The sequence below is a fragment of the Sparus aurata genome, chromosome 6, assembly GCF_900880675.1.
Source record: "Sparus aurata chromosome 6, fSpaAur1.1, whole genome shotgun sequence".
NCBI lineage: Eukaryota > Metazoa > Chordata > Actinopteri > Spariformes > Sparidae > Sparus > Sparus aurata.
The window spans coordinates 6862648-6887294 of NC_044192.1; the positions used below are offsets into that span (position 1 = coordinate 6862648).

A 24647-nucleotide genomic window follows, 5' to 3' on the forward strand; every position below is an offset into this window, starting at 1 on the left:
AATCTTCCTCTTCTCTTACCTTTTGCTCCCACTCATCTCCCTCTCCCTGTGTTTATGCCTCTCCTCTTCCTGGCTCTTTCTCACCTTTCCTTTCTTTCTCCATCCATCTATTCATCCCGTCTGATTACCTCTGACAGGATATGGGTTGAGGCAAAGCGCAGCAGTGTTTCCTCATTACGGGCATCTGTCCGCTTCTATTTCCTCCTCCCTTCTCCTCCTCCTTCCTCCATTTCATTTCTTCTTCTACCTCTTTTTTTCTTCTCCTTCTCAGCCCTCAGTTCTTAGAACAACCTTCCCATATGGTCATTTATAATTCAACAGAAGCGCGCCTTCAAAATAAACAAAATTTATTGGCAAGCATTTGCATATGTGTAAAGGAGTGTGTGTGTGTGTTGTCAAGGAGAATTAAGGTGAGGAAGAGGTGTTTACTGAAGTGTGGTTTTTTTTATGTGTGTATTAGGCCTTCATGTTCACTTTTCACTTTGTGTTTTCATGTTATATTCATGTTATATTGCTCTTGTTGGGATGAAAACATTTACAAAACTGATCCGCTGATGTGTTTAACCGCAGCCGTGTCACGATTTTATACAATTTTCAACCAGTTAAGACAAGAGGTGTGTCAGCAGGGGCTTTACATTCACATTTTCAAATTTATTTCAACATTCACCCTTTAAAATATATATTTACCTGATCAGTCGTCATTGTATTGAACGAGACAATGCTACTGTCACACCTCGAGTGTTTCTGTTTGTGTTCATTCTATGTGTCAGACTCTAAACAAATCCCAGCTGCTTCTGTGTGGCAAGCCAACCAGATAAGGAGATACAGCATTGGAACAGAAAAGTGTTTGAAGGTGTACCGTTTGCTTCTTCTTTTTTTTTTTTGGTAGAAGATCGCTATTTCCTCCTGATCCTCATCTTTGCGCTCAACAAATATCGAGCTAAATACCCTGGACGTCTCCAAGAAACACGCCCACAGACAGCACTAAAGTTACACAAAGTAATACTTGCTTGTCCATATTAAATAGGTGGGGATGTAGACTTGGCGAGGGAGGTGACGGGTTAGATGTTAACTCCCCCGCCAGCCAGAACATGCTAGTGCTACTCAGTCATAACAGTTCTGTGCGCTTCACTCTACTTCTACCCTGACGGAAAAATCATTGAGCTATAGACAATAGTTCCGTGCAGTTCATTCAAAAGACATATTTGGTCGTGCTAAATAAGTGTGCATGGTGCAATGCAGCTAAAAGCTTCAAACACAACCTCTATTTTTCTATTTTGGACCCCTTGAGACGACACTAACGCTAAACTCTGAGCGAAACATGTCCTGTTTTTATGATATTTTATTGTTATTGGCTGAAAGTGTGCAAGTTAAAAAAGCGGTGTTAGTGTGCAAGTGTGAATGTAGGTGTGTTCTGTAAAAAGTCTTCCTCATATATTCATATTTTTGATTGCTCAGGACGAGCTGACAGCTTGCTGTGGGTTGAGTGTTGTGGAGACAACAGAAAGGTTTGAGTATAATCTCAAATGTTTGCTACATAATGGGGAAAAAAAACAATGATTTATTTCAGTTTAAAACAATGTGGATGTTTTGACAGTGTCGTCAGATGCGTGTCAACAACACTCCTGCTTTCATTATGCTTGACGATGAAGTCAGTTTCTTTTCTCTCGGGCTGTGTAAAAAGAACGACATGGAGTCTGAAGTCACCGCGGTGTTGATTTAATGTAACGTTCAGAAACACTCTGTCGTACCATCACATTTGTAATGATCATTGATTTACACATCGATTCCTTCGTGCTGCTACTTTTTTCTTTCCATCACAGGGAATACTACACAATAAACCTTTAATTACTTTATTTATTTATTTCTCCCCTCGGGGAAATTCATCTTTTCACTCCGATTAGTAATTTTACACACACACACACACGTCTGAGAACACGCAGAAACCTAGAGAAATGCAGCTGATGCGGAGGGAGTAGAATATACTTCTCTCAGACAAGCAGTCTGTTGTTTCAAAGTCTTTAAGTCGAGTGGAGAGTTTTTAATTCCCTTAGCCGCCTCTGAGCTTCTGACAAAAACAATATGCCTTCCCAAATATAGATATACCTTTGTAACTTCTGCATGGTTGCACTTTTGCTGTCCCCACGAGGAGCAAATGGAAAATTCAAAAAACTCAGGCTGCAAGAAAAGACGACTGTACACAGTGTGTGTTAGAGAAACAGGTTTCTGTCTGTCTGTCTGTCTGTCTGTCTGTCTGTCTGTCTGTCCTCTGTTCTGCTCATCCTTTTCAGAAACTAGACGTCGTTTTCTCAGTTCCCCTTCACTCTGCCTCACATTATGTTTACATCCTCAAGTTGAATTAAAGCGAAACTCTCGCCAAAATGCAACCTAGGCTTTTTTTGTGAATGTACCCGAGTCAAACCTTTGTGTGAAAGCATAATTACGACGAAAGAGCCAGTTTTAAGATTGACCGTATTGTCGTTTTCGGGTCAAAATCATTTTCAGTGGCATGCTAGGGGCACTTTTATGATAGTATCAACAACGACATAACATGGAGGACAGTTAACAACAATACAGTACATCTCAAAAGTTGCTCTTTTATCGTAATTATGCTTTTACACAAAGGTTTGACTCGGGTACATTCACACAAAAAGCCTGGGTTGCATTTTGGCGAGAGTTTCGTTTTAAGGGTAAATTAAGGGTAGTTGAAATTGTTTCCGTCAAAGACAATTCTTGGGTATCCTGAAGCTGAATGACTTTAGGTCCTTAACTGAAGGAGAGAAGAAGAACAGAGGGATGTGGGGGGTTAAAGTAAGAATCTACAGGATTTTCTTGTGTTAAAGATGTGAGATCAAGAGTTGAGATTGGCCACAAACAGGCAACATCTCCAAGATCATAAGATCCATTCTTCCTAGGGTTAGATGTTCCCCAAAGTCCTAAATTCCAAAGGTCTTTTTTTTTTATCTTAGTTTTATCCTCCCAGGGAGCTATGAGCCTTTGTCAGGTTCCCATTACTTGCCATAAAAATCTAGCAAATTCCCATATAGTCAATGCATTGGTTGAGATTCAACATAGGACGTAAAACTACTTAAACAGAAGTCAAAGAGAAATCAGCTTCATGTGTGGTTTGAACATTCCTTCATGCCACCGTACACCCCTTCTCTCCCCATCTTCTCTACTTTTCTTTTATCTTCTGTTGTTGTCTCTCCTCTTTCTGATTTTCTCTCATCTGTATTTCCTTTCTCTGTCTTCTCACATCTCTGTTGATCTCTCTCTCTCTCACTTCCCCTCAGAACTTAATCCAATTCGCGATATTTTCCTGCATCTGTCACTCCGTCCGACCTCTCTCCCTGCCTCACCCGTTTTTTCATCTTTTCCCTCACTACTCCGACCTCTCGTCTCCGTCACGGGTCTCCTTCCTCCCGTCTCTCTAATACACATGCACGAACTCACCCCGCGTCCCTCTTTCCATTCACTAATGTGTACCGGTGTTCAGGTGGATGAAAACATTACACAGGCTGTCAGTCTTTGCCAGGCGGTGTTACTACATACACACACCCTTCACCCGGTGTTACACCTCCGAGCGTCGTCGGCATAATCAGTATCTGCTCCTGCATCATGTTGCTTCTCATTACAGCACAGGTTATGTGCATGGTGTTGTGTGTGTGTGTGTGTGTGTGTGTGTGTGTGTGTGTGTGTGAGAGCGAGAGAGAGTGAAAGCAGGAGAGGGTGAGGGCATCTTGTTTCTGTGAGTGTGTATGTGTTTGTGTGTGAAACAAAGCAAGGAAGATTTTGAAAACAAGCACAACCGTGTGTGTTTTTGTGTGCGTGCTATATGTGTGTGTGTGTGTGTGTGTGTGTGTGTGTGTGTGTGTGTTAGCTTCATCTGCAGCTGACTACACTCCTCCTCTCTTATCCTCCCTGGCACCGATTCTCAACACGTCTGCTGAGCTGCTCTGAAGTCAGAACGCCAACAAGTCCTCTGAAGTGTTTGACCAAAGAACCACAACAAATATTAGCATCCCCCAAGCTGTCACACACTCGCACTCACACTCAGGCAGTTATACAAATAAAAACACTCTGTGTGCTCATGATAGCACATACAAATGAAAGGAAAGTCGTATACCTGCAGTCTACACTCACATATACACACTCTACGCTCAGCGTGTACAGATCACAGCAGTCTAGTTTGTGCTTGATTGCTTGAAGCGGCGCCGCACTGCTGCGACATCATTCCAACTGCAGACCTACAGTACGGAGAACTTGTGATTTGTTTTTACAAACTTCTCCTTATGTTCCTTTTTTTCCTCTCGTGGAGGACATTTTTGCAAATGCACATTCTCATCTTGGAAGAAATCTGTGCCGCTACACATTTAACAAATGAGTGTCATCTAAAACAGATGGTACTTTATTGTCAGCGAGAGACCTTAACCGTTTAAGCAAATTTAGTGCGTTTCAGCATAATTTGTTTTATTTTCAAGCCAGAAAGGATTTTTTCAGCCCAGTCTCCAGGATAAAATGCTGGCAAATTAATGTTTCTGCAAAACACTGATGTGCTCACATTTGTAGACTCAGTTTCAACATTAGAAATCGTGACACCACTAGGTACTCTGGACAATTTCCAGCCTTGCTCGTGGCAACAAAAGCGTATTTTTTTTTAACGAAACCTCAGGTATTTTAGCCCAGAACATGATAATTTCCTAACACTAACGGAGTGTTTTTTAATGAATCTTACCAGATAATAAACACATTGTTGTCACATCTTGATATAGAAAACTGAGGCTAAAGAAACATAAAGAAATGTAAACTTTCAACATATTTTAGTCATTTGAATTGCCAACATTTATTCTGCCGATTGGGTTGTGATTTTCTGAATGTGGTAACAAAGAATTATGTGGATTGTTTAATTATATAAAGGTAGTAATACTTAGAAGTATTACCGGCCTGATCTAAAGTATCAAAAGTAAAGTAACTCATTTTTGGAGAATGACCTCTTCACAATTTCATAGCACCGTAACAAAGTTGCAGGTATGGGAATCGTTGCACCCGTATATTATTAGTTAAATATGTCATTCCGAACCCAGGGGCATTAATGTTCTGCTATAAAAGCCTCCACTCTTCTGGGAATACTGTCCGCTTGATTTTGGATCCGGGCTGCAGGGATTTACTGGACCTAGTTGTGTCCTCAGGGACGCGTCAGCACGAAACAGGAGAAGGTCTCAAACTGGTGCGACAAAAATGGAGACCCATTAATGTGCTGTGGTTCTTTCCACCACCGACGAGGCATCTGTTTTTCTACTCTTGTGTTGATTCCTCTTCTGTGAATAGACATTCTGGTTGCTAAAGTGTAAAACTAAGAAATAACAAAAACAATAGACAAACAGGAAGAATGTGATTCTCAAAGAAAGACTGATTACACTTGCCAGCCCCCCACCACCGGATGATGAAATGGTGTCTGTTGCAGCGCTCAGCGGGAGACAAGCACACAGATAATGGTGATAATGAGGCTGATTTTTTAACGCCAGCCGCGGTATTATTGATACTGTTGACGGTGATTGCTTTTAATCATTGTTCCTCATCAGAAGCGGTCGGGGGTAACAGAGCCGCAGTAATAACACGACATGCAGAACTTTGATGCTGATTTTTAACAACCCCCTTTTTTTTGCTTCCCAAAAGAAAAAAAAAAGCTTCAGGTGGTGGAGCGAGACGATAAAGTAATGATTTTAACGATGATTGTATTTTTAATTAGAAGGTGGAGGATTATGAGTGATTATAGTTCATCTTTTTAGAACTTCAGGGGGTTGACAATCGTATATTCGTTGATAGCCGGTAATGACGAGCTGTGATCATTAACAGCGAGGGGTAATTGATTGTTGATGAATTAATCAGAATGAATAAGATATACTGCCGTCAAGACATTCATGAGATGCCCACACAAGAAGGATTTTAACTTTTCTTTTCAGCCACCCGTTCGGTTTGACTTGTCAGAGAGCACATGGCCTTCCCCTAAACTCCTGGTAACAAGACAGCAAAGTGGATCATCAGACGGCTGTTGTGACAGTTGCATTCCAGATTGCTGCGTTTTCTAACCGGGAAGATGACACTCGGGAACAAGCCGAGCTTGGCTCCACTAATGCACTTCTCATATACCTAATGAGCCGCTGTGTGCTATCATACCGCCACTTATATGCAGATAACCTCTCCTTCTCCTGTCTGGCCTGTGAATGGCTCGCTGTGGGCGAACACTTACCGCCGTTAAACTGAAGATAGGATGTTCCTCGGACAGTCAGAAAAGGGGGACACTAATGAGAAGAGAAAGTGTCGGTTGGTCAGTTGGAAAGAGGACGATTTGCTGTAAGAAGGGCTTTCGTGATATATATCTTATAACCGCAAGCTTATTAGGCGATGAAGTGTTTCCGCTGGACGGACTCTCTTTTGGTCTGTCCTAATTTGTTATTTACTTTTTTGTAGTTGGAATTAACTCCATGGATCTTTAATACCAGACTTACAGACAGGAAGTGGTATTAATACAGTACCTGTGTAGGAATCCACAACATGACTCATCCATATGCTGTGTGATATTAAAGGAAGGAGATAAAGAGCGGAGGTAAGCGTTCAAGGCAGTGTGTCAGATCTGAAGATGTGTCAGTCTCTTGTCAAACACGGTGGATGCAGGAGATGATGTGCTGCCTGTGACAGAAGTAGCTCGATGGTCAAATTATACAGGCTTCTGTATGTCGAACAGATTCTCCAAGACGAGTTTGTGAGTTTGTGCCTCAAAAATTAAAGTGACATAACCTTAAAAATCCATAAAAAGGTGAGAATCACATCTGGGTAGTTAACATGTAGTGAAATTTTGCAAAATGGGACCATACTTGGTAGTCTGATCGTGATTGGATTTAATCTGTTATTGAGTATTCGAGTCATCAATTGGGCAGATGTTGGTGAAGAGCCGTTCTGCTGAATTTGAAACCTTAATCCTCGCAGAATTTATTCATTAAGGGATGTTTTTGAGATCTTAGGTTTTAGAAGAATCCCTGTGTTTTACTGGATTGATTTGTTTTGTGTTGCTGCTAAAACTGAATGCAAATTGACGTGATCCCCAGCCTGTTTCTGGTCGTTGAAATCAAATTGTTTTAAACACATTTTTTTATGTTGTGAAACACTTCAGTGCTAGACCTCTAGATACCTCAATGTATGGTTGTGTTTCATTTGGTCACCTGTCAACTGCATCAAAACATTTTTTTACTCTAATTGCTATAACTTAAAGGTACACAGCATTTATATATACTGTGGTTTTACTTTGCCGTACATTTTTACTGTGAGGTGAGGAAAGTAAAGAGCGGGTTGTGCTCTTTTAGATTAACGTAGTAGCAGCTGTTGATTCCTTGTGGTTTTTGAAAGAGATTTGTTTGTTGGAATAAGTAAATTCTTCTTTAATTGGTAATTGTGCTGAAGCGTAAAAGTGAATGGTGATGCGTTTGATCATATTTTGTTTGTTGCTTCGTTCACTGTCAGTTTCAGTTGATACCTGAGTTTTAATAGATCATATAGATGGGTTTAATTGTGTAAACTATGCCCTTTTTTCTTATTCATCATATTTTGATATACCAGATGCTACCTCATGCCAAAATCACACTGAAAAAGGTGTATCTTGCTGTGCAGTTTCAGTCGGAAATCCAAAATAACCACCAAATGGGCCCATGGGACAATATTTTGAGGATCTGAACGTTTGTTTACTCGACAAGTCGAGTTAGAGAACAAGGCGGTAAAGTGGGTCATCGGGCTGCTGTTGTGATTTTCATTCATCGTCTAAAGGGTTAGCAGTGATGTCATCGTCACCAGCAAGACGCTGTCGATGCCAGACACATTTTTATTTATTTTTTCCACCTCGGTGAAACCCACCCCTGTGATGCTACGACACACTGATGTAGTTCTGCTGTGTAACTTTAAAGTGTAAAGAGGCTGCTGCTCTTTCTTCCCTCCACCTTTTCTCCTCTTCTCCCTCCCTCTCTCCTCTCCCTCCCTCCCTCTCTCCCTCTCTCCCTCTGTTATTCCTGACAGCCCTCAAACAGCTGGAAACTGCATCGTGAGCCGTCTGTTTGTGTGTACGAGTGTGTGCGCGAGTCCACAACATTCTGAGTTGTTTGACACATCAGCTGCAGGGAGCTCTGGTCTTAATAGGCTATTACACACTATAATACCCTCCGACACACACACACACACACACACACACACATACATGCAAACACACACATGCATGCTGGTATGCAAGCTGACACACGCACACACACACACAAACAAGCATAAATAGTTGCTGACACTGGCACACACACGTCACTCGAACACTGAAACACCGCTGGAACACTTCAAAACCTTCAGCACACTTCCTAAAGATGTTCCAGAACATACGAGTGTACAGGGAAGCGAAGAAAGACACACTTTAACACATTTACACGCCACTCCGTCTCCCTCACACACACACTTACACTCAATCACACATGCTATTAAATTCCCTAATGCCTTGAGCCGGGCTGACAGCGGAGTGTACGCCGTGAGTGAGTTGGGCTCCATAGGGAGTTAACTGATTAAGTATATCTGTGACAGACACAATCCCTGCTTAGTGGCTACTGGAAAAAAGGAGGCGAGGAGAGCAGGAGGAGGAGGAGCAGAGAGGAGATGAGAGGGAAGGAGAGGACAGAGGAGTGAAAACATCTTGTTCAGCAGTTTCAACTTGCCTCTGTGAGCGTTTTTCTTTTTTTTTTTTCCCTTTGCTTCCCTTCAAAACACCAGCTCCATCTGTCCATGTGGACTCTTAAGAGGAGTGCCTCTATACAGTAATGTAGTTCACCAGTCACTCTGCTTCTTATTTTCTCCGTACATGTGATTCAACTACGACCAATAATCTACTGACTCTGGCAGGCACTGAGCGACACTGACTTTCATATCACTGAATGCTGAATATCCATTAACCTCCATCTGCAGAACAGGAAATGGAAGAAGTATCTAAAGCGAGAGAGTGTATTATTTGTTTAAGGGGCTGTGTGAGACAATATTTAAGTAGCAGACATCTCCCATCATGCATCTAGTCCGCATTAGCCACTGTATGATACTGCATTATCTACCCTAGTCTCTCTCTGTAGCATTGTAAAGTAAAACCTAATGGGCATATTGGAGCGTTAAATTCTTCTCTCTCCAACAGCAAGGCCCTGTTACACTTCGTGCTCTTTCCAGGCAGCTGGAAACACAATGGGATATAAAAGAAGGCAGTAAGTAGAGGTTTTAACTGCCTCGTAGCTCAAATGACCATAATAAATCTGTAGGAGTTTGATAAGGTTTTTGTTCAATATCAGTGACACAGCAATTACTTTGTCCAGCGCTCCTCATAATAGAAAAAAACAAAGAGTTTCAGTTTCAGTGACATCACAGTGAAGCAGCCAGGTTCTTTTTCTCAAAGCCACAAAGGCTTTGTCATGCGGCTAATAAGAGTACCAACATGTTTGATTTTCACTTGATATTTCATCCAATATCCAATCAAATCTGATAGATTCTCTAATGACTGTTGTCATGGTAGTAATATAGTAGAATTACTATGTGAAAACCCTTAATCCTTTCTGTCATCATATTTTCAATTTCAAAGTTTAATTGCTGAACACAAGATGTGTCCTACATCACTGTAAAGGTTTCCCACAATCATTAACAAACAGTAAATGTATAATTAATTCACTGGTTATGGTATGAAATACTTATAAACACATATTAAGCTATTGTAAAGGTTCATAAAGCATCAGTTGGAACCTTAAAATGGCTTCCAAATGTTTACAGGTGAGCTAAACAGTATTTATTAACCATTTACGTATTAAAAATGTGTGTTCGTGTTTTGCAAATGGTTCATTAAGCATTCAGTTGTTAATTAACAGATAAATATTGAACATTTTTAACAATACACATATGGGCCTAGCATACGGAACTGCCTAACATTAGCCAGCTAGCATCAGCAACGGTAACAATAACTAGCTCGGGCTAGCCTTCTAGTTTTGAGCTCCACACATGGATGCATTGTTCATTGTGAAGCTCCACCATTCAACTGCAGCGACAAGAAGACAAACACACCTTGACTGGAGGGGAACTTTAGTGAAGAAAAATGTCAAACACCCAAAAGTAACATATGACCAAAGAAAATGTCTTCTTGTAAGAATGATAATGACATTAAAATCCCATGATTCTTGTAGAGGAAACATGAAATTTTAGAGCGCTGAGGCAGATATTTGAGGCCTGCCTAGTCTCTAACACATAGTTCAGTAAAGGTCATAGATCATTTTAACTTCCAAATGTGATCCGAGTTGGGCCATTCAGGGGAGAAGAATTTCATTAGTTCTGTTTTCAGAGGAGGATTTCAGCATTATATAACCAAAGTGCTGCTTGAATGTCTTTTTGCCTCATCAACCGAGAACAATCTGGGGTAGACACTGGCCTTATAAAGCAATAAAAGGGCAGTATATTCATGGAAGTGGAGCGTAATTACTCCATAGATTATCTCCTGCTCCAATTAAGTTATTCCACTGTATTATGTTGGTCTTACTCTTGGTGATATATGATATAAAGCTTCATCAAGACCTTTGATCTACAAGAGCCACTAATACAGCTGCTCCTGTTTGCTGTTGCTGTATGACAGCGGTCATTAGGCACTGCTGGCTCTTTCTCATTTGATTCGTGTGCTGTGTGCCGGCTCTTAGTACATACAAACCTGATCTGATGTCTCCAAATTACAGCTTTCTGCTGCATTCGGCTGCCCCTGCGAATCTCTCCAAGATAAAAACACAGAAGTCTATTTTGTCTGGCCCTTTCTAGACCCCCTCAAGTTAACGACTTCTCCCTAACAAAACTTTTACAGTGGCTTGCTGGAGTAATGACAAGACTTGGGAGAGAAGAGGGTAGAAAAAAAAAGATGAGATGGAGAGAGAGACAGAGAAAAATAGCACCGAACTAAAAGCAGAGAGCAGGGAGGAGAGGAAAGGGGTGGTGGGGGGGAGTTGCAAGGTTATGAGGAGAGGGAGACTCGGCAGAGGAGTGGAGCTCATTAATGAGTAATGGGTTCGTGACCCTTCGCCCTTGGACAACACAGCTTCTGATGACTTTGTTGTTGCTCCAGTACTGCAGACGCCAACATGAGCCTGAGTGCACATATCTGCTCGATGTATCTATATCCAGATGGAGAAGAAATGATTGAACATGTACATGAATCAAGTATATTAGTCTTGATCTGACTACTGGGAATTTGGCGACCACATATCTATAAAGTAACAACTGTATTTTTAGTATTCAGCTCATATAAACTGTATTTGTTTTCTCTGTATATATTCAGTCACAATTATCTAAATCCACAACTGGATTTGACTTTCAATTTTGAGGTCACCGATTCACACAGTTTTCAATGTTTTGACTCTGTTGGCATCTGGATTTTTAAATATCAAGGGAACATTTGTTTTATACTCTGACAACTATCATTTACATTTTATAAATCTTTTCCAAAAAGAGATTTGCGTACTTTTTCAACAACAGCTTGACTTTATCCTTGTGGTTTTTTGCAGTTTGAGGTTCGCCAAGTCCAAATAATATTCACCAAATAATAAAGATTTCGGAGGTAAACATAAACCATATACAGAAAATTCAGTTTGTTTAAAACATTTTGTTTCTCAAATCTGTCCCAAGTAAACCCTCCTCCCAGATAAATCAATCAAGGATCTCTGGCAAGGTTTTCGGTTCAGGTCAGTTTGTCCCCCACAAGTAAACCCTCTTCTTGAAGAAATCAATAACAGATCTCTGAAACATTTCTGAAGCTGTAGCTGTTACCTCCAGTACAAGTGAGCTTGTCGTCCTCGAGCACACTGAATAATTCTCTTGAAGTGTAGCTGTAGCTTACTAAGCAAGCTGTGTCACCTTTTTTTCCATTTGGACATGCACAGGATGGTCAATACTTCCTTCGTGATCAAAATGAATGATTGAAATTGAAGACCATTAACATCTGTGACACCCATAACGTATATGATGACTGAATTTAGTATATCTAAGGTTATATCTGGATAAGTAAAATCATGCTTAATTTGCTTCAAAGTGCTCCAAACAGTGTGTTTGAATTTGTGGTCAGTTGCCAAAATCGTTCTTAAACGTCATTTCTTAAACTTGTTCATGCGTATACGTACGAATTCAAGTCGCTCAGACTTGGCTTGAGTGTTTCTTAACTGGACATTTTTCCAGACTATTTATATCATCTCCAAATATGGTGATTTTAAATGTGAACATTTTTCATCAACTGAAGAATGAAGGCCCTTGATGTAAGAAATTAGATTTCTGAGTCTCACACCCAACGTGTTTAATACTCACCTTTTAAGTTAGATAAAATGTTTAAAACCATCCTGGATTAGCTTGAACGTGCATAGTCACATAGCCTAAAACCTTTGACCTTTTTCAAGATGTGTGGCTCACAGATAGTATTGACTTAAAGAATATGATGCCGTTCTGTGGATTACTGTAGTTGAAATGAGCTCAACCTTATACATCGTCATTATTAAAATGCTAAATACACATGAACAGAATTTTTTTTCCAAAAACATCAGATATAATGGCCATTTTACTGCATTCTGCTGCAAGTTATAATACGTAAATGTATTACATATTGTGGTATTAATAGCTTACTGAAGTAAAAGGTCTGAATACTTCTTCCACTGACACACACACACACACACGCACGCTCTGTCAGCCTCTTCAAACCTGTGGCCTGTGTCCAGATCTGCAGTGTTTGCAAGCCAGTACCTCCTGCCATCTTAGCCCAATTAGAAGCTCCCCTCCCTGGGCAGAGAGGAGAGGAAAAGGCCCCTCCCTCCCGCTAGCCTCATATCAGTGGCTCTCGTGTTATGACAGTCTGACACTAGCCCCTCGTAATTACTGCTGTCTGGAGGAGCGAGACAGTATGGGGCAAGAGAGAGGGAGAGCGGGAGGGAAAAAGGTAAATGAAGGGAGACAAGGGAGGGAGGGAACTGAGGAGGAGGAAGAGGCGGGTGGAGTCAGCCGAGAAAAGGAGGAAAGAAAAGAGATGGAGGAAGAGGCAGATGAAACAGAGAGAGAGGAGGAGACGGAGAAAGGAAAAAGAGGGAGAGAAAAAGCAGAGTGCCTGCAGACTACCTCCTGTTGTGTTTGTTTTTACGTGCAGGGATGTGTGTGTGTGTGTGTGTGTGTGTGTGTGTGTGTGTGAGAGGGAGAGAGAGAGAGAGAGAGAGGGAGAGGGATGCTCTCTGTGAGTAAGAGTGTGGGTGAGCTGATAGCTGATGACAGTATCTTGTACCAGCAGAGTGGAGTCATGCTGCCATCATTGTTGCCGCTCAGCCAGAGCTCGAAAATTACTCTGATAGAAGCCGTACAAATAATTCTCCTCAAGGTGATCCTGGAAAATGATAATCAAGGAGGGGATTTGTCGCAAGACTCTATATTTCCCTGAAACTTATTCGGTATCGCGCTTTATGTTCAGTGATATTATTCAGTTCCAGTGGAGCGTGTTGTGTTCATAAAAAAGCAGCAGAAAGTGAGGGTGTGAAGATGCGTCTGCCGGATGCACCAGTAAGTGATTTAATACGACACCATCTTCACGGGTTTGTGTCTCATACTTGGTGGGATTTAATACTTTCCTTGGGTAATTTCAAGGCTCTAGCCGATTTTTATTTTTTTTTCAAGTGCCCCTCAGAACAGAGTTACAAGTGCGAGGGGTTGAAATCTTTGAAAATTTGAAAACCCTCCAAGACCCTCATGTGCCAGCGGAAGTTGTCGATGCCGTTTATGTGAACGGACACAACTGGTTACATCTGATATGTCGTCTAAGGAGATAGAAAACCATGGACGTTCTTAATTCCTTCACAACGTCATGCTCTCATTTGAGTCATCAAATAAAATAAACAAACATCTGACCACTGGTGTTTGTTTTATAGGCTAACATTAGCAACCCGTGCTCTTGACATATATATTAGCGGAGTGGTAACAAGTGCAGCAACTTTGCTGCTGGACTTAAATTTCGGGCTTCATATGCCATCAAAGTGGGGAATGCAACATTAAAATATATCCTACTGTTGTGCTGTTATGCACAAATCAGCGGTAACAATGTAATGCTAACCAGCTAGCTAGCTAGTTAGCAGCTAAAACATTAATTGCAGGGAAGACACTTGGAAGCTTGGACGAGATAAATGTCACACTATCCCGAAATTTCTGACCAAATAGCTGATGTTATTTCATGATTCAAAAGGAGGAGCCGGATACAGACCTCAGCATCATGAGGGCGAGGCCAAAGCATCTCACAGAACCTCAAAGACATCTTTAATATCAAGTACAAGAAGTCTCAAACATTTTTGGCGTGCTTGTCTTTTTGAATTGCTTGTCTTACACTATGCCAAAGCACAACCCTGAGATAAGTTAGTTACGTTAAGCCAGTATGTGGAAAATGCAGTGTTTTTCCGTCTTTCAAAAATGTGAGATTAGTTTTGTGAGAACACAATCTGCAAACGGACTCCATTAAGCAAGACAAAGTAAGCATCTGTGCAATTTTCTGCTTCTTCTGATTATTTTTACTCCGCAGGAAGCCTCATTTGATGCCAGCCATGAATAGAAAATTCACACATCTATTCTAAGATATCCACCAAAAAAACAAAAGATGTAAACGCCTACGTGACAAAATGATTGCCCCCAAGCCTTGACTATAAACACAGGGGAAATTTGGTTACAATTGACAGTATGAGTCATCGACCCCACAGTAGATACGCTCACATAAAAGCTCTTCTTTCAAGGCACAGTTGCGTTTTCAGATGGATGAATGAACTAAGTGATTTTTTTAATTTTTTTCCCAGCTTTGTTGTAAATATGACGCCATCGGCCTTGCAGTTTGCATTGTTGCACACAAACACCTTTTCAGGGTACAATTAGCTTTTGAACCAACCTCGAACTTGTACATTTCTGGAGGTAAAAGTCTTCAAAAGCAAAACACCTGAAGTGTTTGATCAAAAATGTTGTTCTCTCACAGTTCAGAAAGTCTTCCCTGCAGCTAACTAAGCCACTAGCTTGCAGGCTAACCGTAGCCAGCTCGCTGTGCACTCGCTTTAAGCACTCCAACCCGCTTTAGCTTTGCATCAGTCAGTAAAGTCAAATGCATTAGCATTTCAATGACTTCAAAGAAACACAGAGGTGATCCCTTTTTTCATTTCGCCTCTCTGTTGACAGTTTTTCTTCTCCCCATCCCCCTTTTCTCCAAGCCCCTATTCTCTTTCTTCTTCGCCCCACCTTATACTTGCCAATTTCTGCTCCACCACTTCTGTTTTGCTCTGACCTCCTATCTCCTGTTGACTTAATTCTCCCCTCCCCAAACCTAAGAATATTAAAGAACCAGTTATTTCCTTTTTTTTTTTTTTTTTTTGTAGCAATAGTATCACTATAATGTGCTCACATGTCTCAGAGAGAGAAAATAAGAGGGTTGAACTGGAGCATATCACCACAAGAAAGAAGAAGATGAGAGTGAGAGAGAAAAATAGAGATAATCAAACTAAATCATGTCCGCTTCAGCTGCAATTACCTGCTGTTGCCACGTTACGACTGAACAAAATCACCGCCTGCCATTAGCAGTAATACCCCCATATGTGTCCTAATACTATGGATGGCTATTAGAGCACAGAACAAAATAATTGGCATTCAAATAGGAAAGGGAAAAAGGAAAGGGCAGGCTTGGTTTTGGTTACATGGACTTTTGACAATGACTCACATAAGCGAGCCGTGGTTGTGCTGATGTGAGTGACTCAAAGACACAATCTGAAAGTTAAAGCAGTCATATACAGTACTTTTATTATGCTTTGTTCTACAGTGGTTATATGCAATTGTGTGAATTTATTATAATGGTGAAATAAGTTTAGTCATCTTACTTGTCACTTAACCGACATGGGCCCTGCAATGCAAAATGTATTGGTGCATTTTGAGTTTCTGTAGTTTGGAGCCTCTCTGTTCACAAACTTCTGTTGCTGCGTGTGTCTGCAACAATAATATACAGCCATTCTCAACCAAAAATAACAATTTTATAATGACAACTGTATGATACACTCCTCTGCATTGGTTGAATCACTTAACCCCTTGAACTGTGCAATAAAAATACTCCACAAGTGCCTACATCAGGGTTTTCAATTATTCTAATGAGCATCTTCAAATGCTTCATATCCCTGAAATCTGCTCAACCTCAAATAGAAGGTTATGTAAGTCAATAGACAATAATAAATGATAGAAGTATTCAGATTGTGTCGTAAATGTAGATAAAAATCTGACATTTTTCATCAGCTTTTTAAATGTCGAAACATAAACAGAATATTTCTTGATACTGTTAATATTTTCATCTACAAAAGAAATACAGTGCCTACATTGGTATTTTTGTGTTTCTTTCTTTTTGGTAAGTTTTTGGTAAGTTTTTGGTCTTACCTTCTCTCCACAACACTTTATTTATAGTTAACAGCTAGAAAAACAGGTGCAATCAGGCATAAGGAAAGACAGACTACGCTTTTTGGAACCGTGTTGATTTGTCCAGATTTGATCACTGAGAAGCAGAGTGGAATGGACGGCGTCAAGGTAGAGTGGAACGCATTGTTGTGTTTCTAGTGAGCCTCCAACCAATCACCAGGAAAACTACTCACGAGGTTTCAAGTATTCAACAGTAACCGGAAGAAAATAAGAGAGATTAATCAAAGATTTTCTACTGGTCATCGCACTCGAGCACATCATCCGTTATGGATAGTTTGGCAGTGAACAAACTAGTGTTTGCTGATAGAGGCAGCTCGTAATTGAAACTGTGTTTGTCCCGTCAGCCTGACTTACCCGAGTACTATCTGATAGAAATCTGCATTGTGAAGTCTTGTACATTTTGTTTTGCTTCTGTGTTTTTGTGTCTGTCGAGCCCTTTCAGCTCATCTCAGTGGACCTGCACTGAAGCCAAATGAACTAAATTAAACCAATATTCAAAATAAAGTGGCTGTTTAAACCATACAGAACCAAACCATGCATGTTTGTGAACGTTTTTCATCTGTAAAATAAACCACAGTTGCTACGAGACGAGGCTTGATTGAAGGTCTCCGGTGTCAAAGTGAAGAAGAAAGAGCTTTCATTGCTACTGAAAGAGAACAGTCATAGTTTGCACGACTGCCGGTTGTTTGGAAGGTAAACATGGGACATTTTAATCATTTGAAGCATCAGCCAGTGCCGTCATCGTCCTGGTTCAGACAGTGTCATCACTCGGGCCGCTGTCAGTCAGTCAGTTCCCTGTCCAGTCAGTTAGCTGCTCCGATCTGTGGGTAAATGTAACTTTAGGCCTGTTGTATTTGTGTGCTATCTGACCCCACAGACGATCACACCAGAGTCCGACTGCAGCTGCTGGACGGAGACCCCCACTCTGACTACATCAACGCCAATTACATTGACGTGAGTGTTTACACACACAAACACACATTCAGGGTATCAGCCAAGGTTCACACAATGAGCGAAGTCCCATCTCTTTCTTTTAGAAACCAATTATCTGGATGTTGGTACAATCATCAGTATGAGAGTTCATTATCGTTGTTCTTTGTTCTATTTATTCCTTCTTCATCGTTCACTCATCTCTTCTTCAATATCATTTGTCCCTAACTGCTTCCCACTGCTTCATTCATCGTCCCCCATCCCTCACGTATCCTTCCATCCATCCATTAGTGTTTTTCCTCCTCTCCTCTCTGCCCTCGGGGCGCTGTGCTTCGCTCATTGATGTAATCTCTCGCTTACAGCTGACTGTTGTAATGAATTTGGTACAAATTGTTTATTTTCAATCAGACTCCACAGACATTTTTTTTTTTCTTCTTCTCTGAAATGAGAAGAAAGGGGGGAATTGGAAAACAGAAAACCGGGAACAATACGTCCCCCTCAGTGGAGATAAAGTCATAGTTATAGCCTGGTTTTAATGACAATATGAAAGTGATAAATGTTTTTATCTCAGCAAGGTTATCCGTCTCATCGGGAGGTGTTTTGGGGGTGAGGACGGCTGTGCAGGGACAGGAGGGGATAATCATTGGTTTGAGAGTCGTCACTTTTCATCGCTCCCTAGGAGAGAAAATTAAGATCCCCTCTATTATTTAATTTGATGTTTATTCGGGAAACGACCTTGAGTTATGTTTCTGCGGGGAGCTGAAGGGACCGGAGAGGGAGACGGGACAAATTAAAAGAGAGAAAAGAGAGATGGGAGGGGGACAGGGAAGGAGATGACGAATCGGATTTGAGGAATGAGAGAATGAGAAACAGGAAGGTGGACAGAAATGGAGGCAGAAATTGATGAAAGGTAAAGTAAAAAGAAATAAGAGGAGAGAGGGAGGGGGAAGGAATTACAAAGGAGAAAGAGTAAGTAATGACTTCAGCTGGAAAAGGGGAGGGATGTCAGAAATGAAGAGAAATGATTGAAGAGGGAGGGAGCGATGGAGAAACTGATCAAATGAAAGTAATATGACACAGAGTTAGAAGTGAAAGAATTCAGACAGACTAATGAAGAAGAAGAAAAGCAACAAGTTGTGATAAAGGGAGGTTGACAGTTGGTTAGAAGGAGTTCATGTGTCAATTTTTGAATAGCAATTTTAATATTTTACCCATCTGGACAGACACAGAATGTGGATATCCTACATGGGAGGGAGGTTAAAGGATGCAGGGGAAGGAAAGGAATAAAGGAATAAACAGAAAGTGAGGAAACAGGAAAGGGAGCAAATCAAAATGAAGAAAATGAGGACAAGTTTAAGGAAAAAATGGGGTGAAAGATGGAGAAGATGAAATCCTTGGGAGTTTTTTTATGTTTGACTTTTTTTTCTGTCTCACAGGGGTACCACAGACCCAGACATTACATCGCTACACAAGGTAATTAAACTGACGTGATGAGTGTGTGCAGGGACACTTTATGTGCAATTCTACATTTGTGCAGATGCGAATGTGTATGTGTGCCTCTATGCAAGTGTGTGTGTGTGTGTGTGTGTGTGTAGGAGCCACCTGGTAAATGCCGTCCTTTCGGGCTTGGAGGCTATTACCACAACCTCCTAAATCTAAACCGCCGTATAAAATCCCCCTGACAAATTTAAGACCCCATTACCTCAAACTCCCGAACCACTATCTGGGATTGATAGTGTGTGAGTTTGTGTGTAGTCTGTGTGTGTGTGTGTGTGTGTGTGTGTGCGCATGTGTGTTTCTCTGTTCATGTGTGTACTTGTTATGTGTGCGTTTGTGTATGTCCATGATGTCAGTGCTGACGTATTTTTTACATGACGTTGGAGTGTGTGTTTATACATACATACATGCACCTGTGTGCATGTGACCTGCTTGTGTAAATCAGTATATCTCTAACTTGTGTGTGTGTGTGTGTGTGTGTGTGTGTGTGTGCGTGTGTGTGTGTGTGTGTCAGGGCCCATGCAGGAGACGGTGAGGGATTTCTGGAGGATGGTGTGGCAGGAAAATTCGGCCTCTATCGTCATGGTAACCAATCTGGTGGAAGTGGGCAGGGTGAGTTCATCATCCAAGAGATTACTAAGTGTGTGTGTGTGTGTGTGTGTGTGTGTGTGTGTGTGTGTGAAGAGGACCAGTACTTGAAGAAGTACAAGATGACATTAATATCTTAGGTGTCAAGCTTTATTATATTTTGTATAATCTTCATTACAGTTTAATCAGAATGCATCAAATCATCCAATAATAGAATTGTGCCAGATTTTTTTCAGATGTTTGATAAGTGAATAGCTGAGGGAGTGTAGTGCCAAAGGAAAAGGTGATGGATGGCGATGGCAGCTCTTGACATCTGTGTCCAGATGTGTTGTCAAGTGGTTTAATCACATCCGGCCCCTCAGTACTGCATCCTGGCTGTTCTTCAGTGAAAGTTAATAAATTACTTTGCAGTATTATCGAGTGATTTTAAATCATTATCTTTAAGATGGGGAAATAATTTATGTCCTCTCTATTATGCAGGAGAAGCAATACAAATCCCGATATTATTCATCTACTGTATCATTCATGGCGCTCATCTTGACCTCTGCTTCATCCCACTCTGTTAATGCTCATTTGGAGATAATGACCGGCATGTAATACATATTTAACTACATAGCAGGAATGTAAATCGTCTTTTTCCAGGTGAAGTGTGTGCGTTACTGGCCAGATGAGACGGAGGTGTACGGAGACATTAAGGTGACCCTGATAGAGACGGAACCGCTGGCTGAATACGTCATACGGACATTCACCGTCCAAAAGGTAAACGAGTCAACATCATCAACAAAATAACTTGAAAGACGTGCTTTCTGTCATTTTTTATTGCTTTCTGCATTGTTGAAATGTTCTCCTAGCATTTGAACAGGATCTCAAGCTTGATATCATGACATTATATTGTGACTCGGGCTTACAGAATATTTCCCACCAGACCTCAGATTGGATTTGAACGCTCTCACGCTCTCTGGCTGCTCAGTTACCCTCATTGTCTCATGTTACATATCGCCTCCGTGTTTTGTAAACCCGAAACCTGGATTACCATCACAGCCGATGAGTGATTGGGGATTTGAGGCGAGCGAGCAGTGTTGCTTGTTTGTTTCTCGCTGTTTAAGAGGACGCTTGAAGGCGTAATTGGGGCCCTTGTAATCAGGCAGGGAGGGATTTGAAAGGAGAAAAGACGAGTGCAAGTGGAACAATGTACAGTCATTGTTGTGATGCTGTTCTCCAAGGCTCTGCGCACTGAGTGGAAAAACAGCAGAAACACACTTCACAATAAGCCAAAAAGGCTCTGGTCCAAATCCCTGATTTTTTCCCAAACAACTTTGTTTGCATCTTCTCCTTCTGAGTCTCGCCTCTCTTTGCTTTCCTCTCTGTAATAAGTCCACTGTTTCTCTTGTTATTTACCCCATTTATCTTTCTACTTCTCTTTTTGTTTTTGCTGAAGGTCATTCATTTCAGTCGACTTGTATGGCTGTGCATTTACAGCAATCTCTGCAGAGCCGTACACGCTCGCAAGTTTACATACACTTGTCAAGAGCGTGTTTATTATGGCATTCTTCAGTTTTGCGATAGAACGAGTGGAAATCATACTACTTTGTCACAAATCTGCGTCTGCTGGGTCAAAAATCTACATACAGTAATTCTAATATTTGGTTTAATGTCTCTTGGCAATCTTCAGCTCAATTAGGTGCTTTTCATAGACATGATCCCCAAGCTTCTGGTCGTCCTGTGGCTGAATTTTTAACCACACCTCTTGACAGAATCAATGAAGTTCAACTTAATTACTTGGCTTCCTGGCAATGACTTCTCTCGTCAGCACAGTCTACATGTTCTCAATTGGGTTCAAGTCAGGACTTGGGAAGACAATTCCAAAACCTCAATTCTAGCCTGATTTAGTGAGTTTTGGATCATTCTCCCATTGAAACAGCTAACTGCACCCAAGACCCAATCTTCTGGCTGACGATGTTAGGTTTTCCTGAAGAATTTGGAGATAATCCTCCGACTTCATTATTCAATGTACTTTATTTAGGGCACCAGATCCACTGGCAGCAGAAACAGCCCTACAGCATAATACCTCCACCATGCTTGACAGCAGGTGTGCTGTTCTTGCGGTTAAAGGGCTTCTTGCCTCCAAACATATCGCTGCTCATTGTGGCCAAACAACTAAATTCTTGTTTTATTCTTCAAAACGTTGTCAGGAAAAAAAAAAAATCATTACTTCTCACCTGCAATTGTGGTACTATACCGTTGTGATTAATAAATACTAAAAACTAAAGAAGCTATAACATGTAATACACTTCTACACTATCAGACGCCTGTAATAGTTAGAATTTTGCTCCTTTTCTTCCTGCTCTCATGTGTTTTTTCTCGCTCTTTCTCTACCTCAGTCTGTCTGTCTCTCTCATTTTTTTCCTCCATCCTGCATTTCCTTCCCCCCCTTCACTCGTGCGAAAGCAGCTTATGAAGACGACTCTTCAAGTCCTCGCTGTCAGCTCGTTTAGCAAGCCATTAATCCATACCACCTCTGCCTGTGTGTACGCGTGCGTGTGCAGAAGTACTCTAAAATTCAAAGGAAAGCTGATTTTGAAATTCCTGTCATTTCGCAGAATGCATTAATACGTGCGAACACACACTAGACACACACACACACGCACTCATTAACACAAAATTCTCCATCTTGAAACTACAGAAGGTTTTGAGACTGTGTGTGTGGGTGTGGAGTACAAAGAGGAAGCCAGACACAGAGAGTACATATACAGGTTCTGCGCCACAGTTAAATAGCTCTAATTGCAGTGAGTAATGAGAACAGGATCCTAATGAAAAGGTTTATTAATGGCTCGTCCACGGAGATTAACCGAGCGAGCGAGGGTGACTCAAAGAAGGAAATCTGAGTAAAAAAGTGTGTGAGAGAAGCAGGATGACATAAACAGCGGATCACAAAGACATTCAGACGTGTCAGAATCCGTCAGACTGTATTTAAGCTCACCAGTCTGAAAAGTATTCATCTCAAAGTGTTCATTTTATCAGTGAAATGAAAGATTTTAAGTAAGCGCATGGCAACATTTCTTTGCAATCGAGTGAACAGGAACGAACTCACACGGAGCGATGTCACCGTTCAGAACACAAATAATAGAAGTCGTGTCTGCTGACACCAGATCCAAGGTTAGAGAACAAAGACTCTGTGATTATCCTGATCTGATCTGCTGTTTGGGTCTTTGTGAAATCTAAAAGCAGGTGCACCGAGAACAACAAATCAGACAGAAAAAACACATCTCTGTCATCTCATCTCCAGCTGGAGTTGCAGAGAATGTGTACTTAACAGTTTCTCAGTATTTTGAGAACCAAACAAGAAACAGTGACATGGCTTAGTTCACAGGATGGATGACATCCAAGACAACAGAACGGTAATCTGCGCTATGGCACTCTGATCTGGAGAAACCAAACAATTGCGTGCCACAGTGGGCACTGGGGTGAATAGGAAAGGACTCGGCAGTGTACACAAAGCTACAGGCCAACAAACACAGCTCCGAGTACCAGCGCATATTAGACGGAGAGGACAGATGGTTGGAGGGATGTGTCAAACTGGAGAGACCCTCCCCGAAGAGGGTTCAAACACCATTCGTCTATTTACAAAGTCTCGAACCATCCGTCATGCCTTCAGATGAGGATGTGATAGAGGAAAGGTACTTCCTGTTTTCATTTGACTCTGAGTGGACCCACAACACTTCTGGGTGTGGCCCCTCTATTATTTCCCAGAAAGCTTTTGAAACATCTTCAATCAAAACTCCAGGAACTCTGATCTGAGTTACTCTGGACTTTGTCTGAACGAGATGATTGATCTGAACCGTCACTGATAAGCGGTCGGACGTTACAGCTGATGTTCAGACAAAAACTATTAAAAAAAAGACAGGGGGGCGTTGATGTGGAATTGTACGATTGAGAGGATGAAACACAAAAGAGTCCAGTTTGAGCAATGTGAGGAAGAGCCCTCACTGAAAAGAATGATTTGTCTGTCAGCTACATCACCATCTCATTCACTCTGAACTTTGTGAGCTTTTCAGATAGTTGTTTTATAAATTATTGATCGTCTGCGTGGTTTGGAATCTCGATAAAGGGATATTCAGTCTTTATTTACTCGATCCCATGCTCCGATGAAATGTTGGGTGTTCCCTCATCCAAAAAAAATTATTCGGTAGCTTCACCAAAAACATCAAATGGCATAAAACCTCATATTCCAAGTTTCCAGAAGCCCCGAGATCCTGAATTGATTTGAAAAGATGTTATTATGCGAAGGTTGTGAACCCACTTCAGAGGGGTACACGCTGGTGCCTACAGTTAAAATAAAGATATAAAATAAATATGATGCTTTCCAATCTATTATTTCTATTCAGTTGTTTTTAAACTTTTTGAAACGAGTCTGCATCTAGTTCAGTTGTTTAGAAAAATGCTGCAACACCATTTTTCCGCTCTGGCTCCAGAAGGGTTTTGTGGACTATGAATCCTCACCGACTTTCCATCGGAGAAAAGAAAAAAAAAAAATCTATTTTTGGATGAACTTATCTTTTAATCTATTAAATGAAGGACAAAATAAGGGATTTTGGTCCATTGTGTCCGCAATGTCAGGGTGTTTACAAGCAACAAGAGGACACGTAATAGAGCAGGAAGAGATGTAGATCAAGCTCCAAATCTTCGAACAAAAAGCTCTTCCCTCGCACATTAGTCTCATTGAGAAGTATAACCTCTAAAGGCAGGTGTAAAACACAGTCTCTACATCCTCATCAGCTATTTCCAACATGTCAAGCACCTTAATGTTGTTGTTGTGTGTTTTTACCAACCAGTCATGGAATTGAGGCCCTGGCTGTGTTGGACCGCCGTCTATCGATTCAGAGAAGTAATTTCAACATCACAAGAGAGCGAATCAATGGCGAGTCCAGTTATCAAATCACCTTGCGGTTTTCAGGGTTTTATTTTTCTCCTCACTGCCTCCACGCCTCTCTCACTCCTCGTTTTATGTCTTTTTCTCTCCTCTATGTTATCGGCCCCCTTCTTATATTCTTCGTCAAATCGGTCTTTTTGTCCTCCCCCCACACCACCACCTTCCCTCT

The 24647-nt window shown here is 41.2% G+C and overlaps 1 protein-coding gene across 14 annotated transcripts in view; it reads left to right on the forward strand.

Annotated features, from left to right (window-relative positions):
• Positions 1-24647, forward strand: part of ptprt (protein tyrosine phosphatase receptor type T) — a 332412-nt gene that overhangs the window by 281950 nt on the left and 25815 nt on the right. For 9 of the 14 annotated variants that reach the window (XM_030420578.1, XM_030420575.1, XM_030420576.1 and 6 more), the window contains 4 exons: positions 17402-17487; positions 18900-18936; positions 19475-19572; positions 20191-20307. In XM_030420578.1, the coding sequence (XP_030276438.1) occupies positions 17402-17487; positions 18900-18936; positions 19475-19572; positions 20191-20307 (338 nt within the window). The remainder of the gene's footprint in view (positions 1-17401; positions 17488-18899; positions 18937-19474; positions 19573-20190; positions 20308-24647) is intronic. The other 5 variants (XM_030420579.1, XM_030420581.1, XM_030420589.1 and 2 more) reach the window with 1 other exon arrangement.